General features: G+C 34.9%; 1 protein-coding gene across 1 annotated transcript; it reads left to right on the top strand.

The window, feature by feature from the left end:
* The first annotated feature begins 582 nt into the window (after positions 1 to 582).
* On the top strand, positions 583 to 9,985 carry LOC117327349 (organic cation transporter protein-like). Its single transcript, XM_033884287.1, has 10 exons — positions 583 to 1,317; positions 1,769 to 2,009; positions 2,574 to 2,677; positions 3,276 to 3,430; positions 3,965 to 4,133; positions 4,694 to 4,906; positions 7,406 to 7,632; positions 8,223 to 8,404; positions 9,435 to 9,586; positions 9,799 to 9,985. Exons 1-10 carry the CDS (start codon positions 1,163 to 1,165, stop codon positions 9,887 to 9,889), a joined length of 1,689 nt encoding a protein of 562 aa, XP_033740178.1. The 5' UTR covers positions 583 to 1,162; the 3' UTR covers positions 9,890 to 9,985.

The raw sequence follows: 9,985 nt of genomic DNA on the forward strand, positions 1-9,985 counted from the left end.
CCTTACACTGATGTAAGATATGCCCAAGCTTAAACAAAATAGTATATCAAAATCTGTCTTGACAGAGGAGTAAGATACATCCCAGCTGGGATAAAGAAGGATATCAAAATGTGTCCTGACAAAAGAATAAGATAAGCCTTTTGCTAGGGCAAAATAAATCGTTTATATATAGCGAATCTTTTAAAATAAATATGCATAGCATGAATTTTATGATACGTGTGTATACATTGCGCCAAATAAAGCACGTTTGTTAGGACATGGACTTAACATGCGTTAACCTTTTTAAAATCAGGTTTGAACAAAACGTAGACTAAAATATAATAGTGTAAACACAGCGTAGACTAACATCATAGCGTAAACACAGCGTATACTAAAACACAATAGTGTAAACACAGTGTAGACTAAAACACCATAGTGTAAATATAGCGTAGACTTAAACATCTAAAACATCAGAGTATTAACACAGCGTAGGCTTAACATCATAGCGTAAACATAGTTTAGACTTAAACATCATAGTGTAAATATAGCGTAGACTAAAACATCATAGTGTAAACAGCGTAGACTAAAACAGCATAGTGTTAACATAGTGTAGACTTAAACATCATAATGTAAACATAGTGTAGATTAAAACATCATAGTGTAAACACAGCGTAAACATAAGCGTCATAATGTAATCACAGCGTAGACTAAAACATCACGGTGTAAATATAGCGTTGACTAAAACATCATAGTGTAGACAAAGCGTGGACGAAAACATCATAGTGTTAACATAACATAGACGAAAACATCATAGTGTAAACAGCGTACATTTAAATAAGCGTACACCTGATGCGCACTAAAACTTGAACAAATTCAGAAATACAGTTTCGACTCAAACTTGAAAAACAGAATGTTCATTTATTCAGTATTTGTTTTTGCTTATGTTACAATTTAGAACAATATAGAATCAATAGATTAATTGGCTTACTGATTTACATATTACGTGCAGTCATGCTGTTATCATCGGTCACTGTATACGCAGGTGGTACTCCACATAGAGATGGTGGTATACGTAAACAGTCTCGTGAAGTCCCACTTGATCTGTCTGGCAGAGGCTTCATATAGATATAAATACCTTGACAAAAGAAGACGGGGGAGGACTTACTAGATATTTTTGCACAATATGGACAAAAAGATGAATTTTGATGAAATCATTGAGAAAATCGGCAGTTTTGGAAAATACCAAATAATCCAAGTTATTCTGATGTGCCTTCCTCATATCAATGCCGCTATTTTCATGGTGATGTCTGTTATATTGCTCGGAGTACCAAAATACAGGTATGTACTATATATGTCTGAATGTTTTTGCATTCTTTCTTTAATTTGTATCTATAAATATATAGCACCTTAATGAGTTTCAATTTGATATTGTTTTTCACGAAACAGAAATTTCAGAATCTCTTTATTACAAAACTTCGAAAAATGTTTTATTGCGCAATTTTTTATTTGTTATATTATAACATCATGGTCTGTTTATGATTTGCGCTTCAAATGAAAACTCAGCTGGTTATTTTACACTAGTGACACATCCAATATATTACACGGGCTTTACATCGTGTTGACTTTATCACTGACATAAATACAGACACACACAAGAACGCAGCACGCACGCACGCACGCATTATCATGACTTGAATACACGTTGATAGGAAATAATATTTACAAAAAATGTAGACCGCAATTCTGAAATATATGATGTTTCATTTATACACATCTCTGCTGACTTCAGATGTAATATACCTGGCTACACCGGTGATACCTACCTGATACAGAGCCCAGAACACCAGACACTCGTGGACAACTATATACCGAGATCATCTGACAGTACAAAAGACTATGATCAGTGTCATATCTATAATAATAACAGTACATACAGTCACAACAGTACTTTTCCTGGCAATAGGTCGACAGTGGAATGTGATAGTTGGGTATATAGTCAGTCGACGTTCACGGAAACATTTGTATCAGAGGTAGGAATAAAATAATATCATTATCGTGACAGAACTTCATAAAAATTTAACGTTTTCCGAGCAAACAGTATTTGTAACAACTAGTTACAATTAGATATGTAGCATTCTTTATTTTGTTTTAATATTTTGAATAAAGTACACATGTACAAACATTGTTCTGTTGTTTACTATTTCTTATACATAAATGTCGTGTTCAACCAAATACAAAATAAACAGTCGACCATAATCAGCAATGTAACCATGAGTTTCTCCTGGAATATTCAAGAACCTTTGTCCATGCCTAAATAATCGCATAGTTGCGTAGTGGCTTCCATTTCCTTCAATTTTGATATCTTTCGATATTACCATTATATCAGAGCTAATACGGTTCATATTGACTCCGTGTATTTTGGTCAGTTCCTGTTTAAGTCATTTCGCACCAGCTTATTTAAATCGTATCAAGTTTGCCTATGTTTGATAAGTTTTAGTAATTATAATGATGTGATGTATATTAGATTTTAAGAAAATTTAAACTGGAGGTTTATAACTATATGAAAGACATTTAGCGTTGTTTATCTTCTCCAGCACGACCTTGTTTGCAGTAATGGTGATTTGTTATCGTTGACTAAGATGATGTTCTTTGTTGGAGTTCTCGTCGGATCCTTCACTTTCGGATTGCTCGCGGATAGGTAAGATTATGTTAATGACATAATGGAATAAATGGTCAAATGATTAACCTTAGATCCAGCGGGCATAAATCGAACAGGTTTTCTGCATTGTTATCAGATTCTATATTCTTCGTTGGTATATTAAGATAATATGTTACCTGCAACTGCTATCTATCATACCTTAATGGTTGACAAAGAATTGACATCGTATGGGGACAGGGGAACCATTAACAGGTAAAACTAGACACAAATCATGTGATCTCAACGCCTGAAATAATAAACAGGAGGGTTCTTGTGCCTACAGAACGATACCATTTCTGGTCATGCTAGGATTGCCTCTCTTCTCCCAGCATTACTTAAATATCATAATAATAGTACTGGTTTTTTTTTGCAGCAATAACTTCTTTATCACTTTGCAACTTATTGAGTGAAATATTGACAATATGACGGTATGTTGGCTGAATTCCTATTCTTACACCATACATTAACGATAAAAACAGAAATAAAAAAAAAAAAAAAAAAAAATCGGGATATATTGATTCTCCATACGAATGTACATGTAAATTCCACTTTGAGTTTATCATTTGATGTTGTGTTATATATGTATCTTTGCCTACAGATATGGGAGGAAGTTTTCAATGTGCTGTGCTATAGTTCTACAGTTGCTGTCCTCCGTTGGTCTGGCTTGGGCCCCTAACTTGCCAGTCTACATAACTCTTCGGTTCATGATCGGGGCTACCACTAACGGGATTGTTCTCACCACGTTTGTGTTAAGTAAGCACACACATGTATATGTTAATTATGTAATAACCACGAAAAACACTGAAATTTTGCCTGCTTAAGCATATTTATGATAATCACAAGATTGTGCCACTCTATCTTATGATTTACTTATCAAAATAATTTGTTTTGTACTTTTTCTTCAACACAACACGTTGCACAAACATTTTATTTGTTTTGATTTGTAAACCTGAAAACAGACAGTATTTATAAACGTAATGGTAATATTTCAATATGTTTCATATAGCTTAAAATGAATAAAAATTCAAGATCATGAAATTATTTAAATTGTTGTTTTTTTGTGGATAGTCTCCCTCTCGCCTTCCATGTAAATTCAAAAAATAATAAAATACAACTGCTATTGATATAAAATTAACAGAAATCCATTCATTTGTTTAAGGTATTTCCTCTTGGGATATAAATTGCAGAAAAGGCAGTTTTCATCAGATTTCTTCTGACATGCACTTATGCATTGATCTCTTATTGGTTCACCGTTTTTGTTAACATGTAAGTCTTGTTTTCCTAAAGCTTTGGAGATTGTTGGGACTAGCAAACGAGTTCAGGCGAGCATGATAAACGGATTCTTCTTTGCTGGCGGAGAGGTGATCCTGGCCGGTCTAAGCTATTTATTACGTAATTGGCAGTATATTGAACTGATTGTTGGAAGTTCAACAGTATTCTATCTCTCCTTTTTCTGGTAAGTCTGATGTAGTACCTTCTCTATAACCAAAGTGACACAAACCTGTATTCTATTTACTTACTTGCGCAATATATTTATTCCCTTTGTAATTATGTTTCAATATGGTCTATATGGTCAGATATAAGATTAGTCTGTTGCCAGATTCGACGAAGTGAGATTAGTGAGAGATTAACTAGACCATTCCTCAATATCTCCGTAATTCAGATTGTCAGACGTTTTCAAAAATGCTTTTTTGAAATAAATAATTCCAAATTGCTGGGTAAAAATGTTGCCATTACGGGATCAAGGAATAAACCTGTCTTACTAATTAATTAAACCTATCTAACCTAATCTGGACATATTTGCTGTGTAGCATGTTATCGTTTTCTGACGTAATATTCCACGACATCCTTATTATTATCACATTTATTATCATAGAAATATGTTGCATATTTAACGAAAATATATCGATATTTAGTCTTTTTCAATATCTTGTATATCAATTATATTGTTTATAGTTTAGATTTATTGCTAAAATGATACGCAATGAAACATCTGATAATCACTTGTTTTCCTAGGATCATTCAAGAATCTCCCCGATGGCTTCTTAACCATGGTCAGACTAAGAAAGCAGAGAAAGTGATAAAACGAATAGCAGAGGTCAACAAAAAGAGCCAATATTTAGAACCAATCCTGAATTACAAAGAGGACGAGAAACAAAAGGGAGACATAAGGCACATTTTTACCTCCAGAGTATTGTTTGGCAGAACACTGATATTGTTCCTGAACTGGTATTTATATATTTTTATTGGCCCTTTTGTTCTGGCTTTAATGTTATAAAGGACTCAAACAATTCAATCCGCCAATCAGCTACTTCTTCAGTTGAATCAGCTGTGGGTTGTAGCTATTTTATTGTGTAGCTAACATACATTATTAATAGGTACTCCCTATATACCAGTATAAACAGTGAGGTCCAAAGACAACATTATGTAGCAGGTAGCGAAACTTCAAAATTTGAATTGATATCAATTATACATCACTTGACGTTCAAATGAACGATTGAGGGGATTCAGTATGAACATACAATACAATATTTAGTTGTGCGAGTCCTAAAGTATTTTTTTGTAAAATATTAATAAAGTAAAAAGGGAATATCTTAAAGTTCTTTTCTCCATATATATCAAGTTATTCACTTAATTTGATTTTTCTGCAATCGGGATAATATATATGCTGCTTGTGCACTCGGACCCTGCCTCTTAATAGGTCTCCAGTTTCTCCTATATAGTACTCCTTACAACCTGGACACGTAATTACATCAAGTACATTGTGTGTATTACATGTCATAGAAGATCATACAAGAATTGATTGTAAATGTTTTCCCTTTGAAATCGTATGATTTGCCTTCTACTGTAGATTATGAATTACATTTCTAACTTCAAATGTCTGTTCTGTTTTCAATTTTCATTGGCATAGTGCCTTTTGCTGTTGATAATTTCTTACTTCTCCAGTACTCTTTTCATTTTTCGGTCGTTACTCAATATTCCCTCAAGGTTTTTGACTGTTGGATACGTGTATATATTCACGTGTCGCAGGTTATACGTTGTGGTATTGTTTTGCTTTGATAGCTTTGCCTTTTGACTTGAAGCAAGTTTGTTTCAGTCAACTCTTAAGAGTTGTTTTGATTCCGTTTTGGTTGATTTCCCGTTGATAGTTTTATTGTTCCAAGTATATACTTATACAGCTCCTGCAGACGAACATTCCTACCTCTTCTTCGCTGACTATGGTGTAAATTCTCTTTTCCAAGTTATATGGTGTCGCAAACTGCATCTAACCTGTTGTTGCGTCCTTTTTAGGGAATAAATGATGACTTATTTCACACATGATCTTCAAGGGTGTCATCTTGTAAAGTTTATCACTTTTGGGCCAATGATTTTCCTTTCCGAAGTGTTTAATAACATTATGGTACTTTAGTATTTACCAACGGAGGTGAAATTTCCCTCCTTGTGATTGTTTGCCTCCACCTTAAAATGCCTCCGAGTTACTTTGTCTATATACATTTGTATGTGGTGTCATTCTTTTGGTAATAATTCTGACGCGTATTACGTTGGTATATTAACTGTGCCTGTTCAAATCGTCTCTTATGGTATGGAGCTGGTTTGTTTTTGTAGTATCCCCAGTTGTTGATCTTGGCTGATCCAGTTTGTGTGCGAAACCCTTTGTAAGGAACCGTCTGGGAATTCTTTCTGGATATGCTTGTCGTGTGGTTCTTTCTATAAAGTTGGTCGACCGATAATCTGAGATTCCTAGTGGGGGACGGCTGTTGTTTTACTGCTTCCACAAAGTTGGTTGGTTTCGGAAATGTGTCACTGTTTCCTCTGCTATTTGACCACATTATTGTTCGCTTTGGTTTCGTTAATTCTTCTGTGTGTTTCCGTTCATCATCGATAAACCATGCTTCTTTGTACCGTTATCTGTTTTTTGACTTTTGCTCCTCTTTTCGGTTTATGTTTGCCACATTTTGCTTAGCATTCCCTGTGTCTTGCCTGATGATCTCTTCTTTAGTTCTGTTTGTATCTGTACATCAAAGTCTATAACTTTCTGTTGGGAGTTTGACGATCGCATTATTAATAGTTCGATTCACCTTTAATTCTTTCAATGGCAATGCTTAACAGTAACTTTGTTTGATCCTCTGGTTTGCTCTGAATATATTGTATCCTGATTTTCTGAGGAAAGATCGTTTTCTCTGCGTTTAACCATTCACCACACTGTTCCGCTTGGTTAGCATTGTTTATCTGCTTCCTGTATGTCTGTTTCCTCATGTTAAGAACCTAATTCCATAATCCTTTCACCTTATAATTGATTTTAATTACTTCATTCCTTAATGTCAGTTCATTACTTTCTTGATGAATTAATTGTGTTTGGGAACAAAAACTGTCCGACAGATTCTCCGTTAGGTCAATTAGTTTGTATGTTAATATGTAACATATGTACTATGTGTTGTTGATTCGAAGGTAAATATTTGAATTTCCTGTCGTAGTTTAACTGTGATGAACATTTATAATATGTGTAAAATTAACATCCATGTATTTATATACATTGCGATCCAGTTATTCATATCATATAGTATACGACTGGTCGCTATGATCATGTCTGGGTATCGGGCCGACCATCATTGTGCCATTGAAACGTTCATTTTAGGACGTGGATATGGCGCAGCGGTATAAGCTGCAGGTATTTCTGTCGAAGGCGATCGGGTATCATAGATCATGAGTTCCGTATTATTGTTACAGGTGCGTGATAGCCATGACGTTTTACGGGTTGTCAATGAACACAGGAAATATCGGTGGCGATTTTTACCTGAACTTCATGTTACTTGGGTTGATGGATTTCCCGTCCTCTCTACTATTGCTACTGTTACTGAATAGAATCGGCAGAAAAAAAATGCACTGTACCTCTATGATCGTGGGTGGCGTTTCGTGTCTGTCAACATTGTTTACTACAACCTATGGAGGCGAATGTAAGTTAAATGTTTATTCAAGCATGGTTGTATGCAGAAAGTGCATCATCATTCGCGAACAATATCCGGACAATCCCTTCGATGGTATATCATGCAGATGTTCATATAAGGTTTCTTGTATCCACGTCTAAATCTTTAAATGGAAAATCTCGAACTGTAATACTTCGATCATACCGTTTAATCAAAGTTTTTCTCTGATCTCGACCAAATATCATTTCATTCTTTCTTATCATAACTTTGATGAACCGAAAGATGAAAACTCGGAAACACATACCCAGCAAATATTGATATATTCATCAAATATATAAAAGGGTTTCTGACAAATATTTACAAGTCATGGTTGTACGAAATTTAATTTAATACCTAGATTCGACTGGGATAACCACGTGTTGTTTGCGCAGTTATGTTAAACAATTGTACAAAAACTACATACCAGATAGATTGAAGCGATAAGGTAAACTGATAAGATATATAACATGATCACCTGGTATCTTACCTTTATTTCATTTTACGTTTACATTTTGCATGCTTCTTACTTTTAAGTGTTGAAATTTATATAATTCTCAAAGACAATCAATTTGTTGTTCCAGCTCTTCACGGTTTGACTGTCGCTCTGGTGTTAATAGGAAAGCTTGGAGCAGGTTGTGCCTTCGGCAGTGTCTTCATATTTACGTCTGAACTATACCCCACTGTGGTTAGAAATGCCGGTATGGGAGCGTGCTCCTGCTTTGCCCGGTTTGGATCTATGATAGCTCCGTATGTTATTTCATCGGTGAGTATCAATGAATTAAGCTGGGATGAAACAGTCTTATTTTTTCATCTCACAGTTCATATGATAACTTTAAACATGAGAGTTCCCTGACAAAAAGGTGAGGATCATGACAAAATGAACCACCAGACCCTGTACATGTTCACGTCCGATCGGGGAGTCGAACCCCGATACTTAGTTAAAAGGCAAATGTATTACCGCTGTGTCACACGACCGCCCATTAACAACCACTTCATTTATTAATTTGTGATACAGCCGTTCGTCTTGGTATTTTATAACAATGACGTCAGTGTCTTCATACAAGGATTTCTAGGGTCACAATTTATCCCTGTCGCTCTTCCAGAGATAGAACACATAGTTCTCAAACGTGCCGTTAAACAGTGTTCAACAAAATGCTTTGAAGGAGCGTTATTTGAAAAAAAAAAAAAAAAAAAAAACAAAACAAGCAAACAATAAAAAACAAAAAGACAGCTAGACTTTAATCTAAACATTGTGTGAATCTTCATTGAAGACTTGTTTATTGTTAAATTATGCTATCCAAATCAGATTTAAACTTACTTTGTTAAAGCGACACCATTTCAGTAACATTGTTTTCCCTTCCATAACAATGTTGCGTGTTTTGTGTAATTTGGTGTGTCATATACCTGTGTCACAGTTGAAAGGTCAAGGACATGCCCTATGCTTCAGGCGTCTCAATGTCATTGTATTACGTATATAAGACATCTGATCACTGAAGTATATATACCACAATGTTTATTTAAATATATACCTTCGTGTACTCATGTCATTCATGAGGTGATAAACACCAGGATATTTAAGTGCCCAACAACCTTCTGATGCAATGTCACTATCTCGTTTTCTCTCGGGTTGTACCAGTCAATAGGTCCTGGACATACTTTGATCGCCCCTACCTCGTGGTGATCTAATGCACATTAAAAATAACTTATATTGTCTATTGTGTAAACTGTGAATTAATTAGCATGGTAAACAAAGGTTATCATACATAAATTTCAATATAAATCATTTACGACAGGCTGCTGACATTGGAGGGACTACCGGGAAGGCAGTTCCATTGATTGTATTCGGTTCAGCGTCCATTGCCGCCGGGTTACTAGCCCTCTTCCTTCCAGAAACGCTTAACAAAGACTTACCGGACACAATTGAAGAGGGAAAACTATTTGGAACGTAAGTAAAGCAACCTGCTGTGTGTTCAAACGTTTACGTGTTGAGACCATTCATGTAACATTAATTTAATATGGACTGGTATCAAAACCATTGTAGCAAATATTCCAGTTTGTTATTATAAAGAAGCAATTTGAGACGGTAAATGATTTCATTATTTATACATTATTTCTGTTCTTTTATAAATACATTCGTTTATATTTTGGTAATTTTAGACCAGAATACGATTCCATAAAGAAAACAGGAAACATCAATAAAAGGTTTGCTATGGAAGGAGAACTATCCGTACAGACGGGCAGCGTGTAAATGGACACACGTCAACTTCTGTGCTACAAACAAACGGTCATATTATGTAAAAGTTAACATCAGGTTTGTTTCAAAATAAAAACTAAGATAAACGAA

Source organism: Pecten maximus, chromosome 5 (assembly GCF_902652985.1).
Source record: "Pecten maximus chromosome 5, xPecMax1.1, whole genome shotgun sequence".
In the NCBI taxonomy this organism is placed as follows: domain Eukaryota; kingdom Metazoa; phylum Mollusca; class Bivalvia; order Pectinida; family Pectinidae; genus Pecten; species Pecten maximus.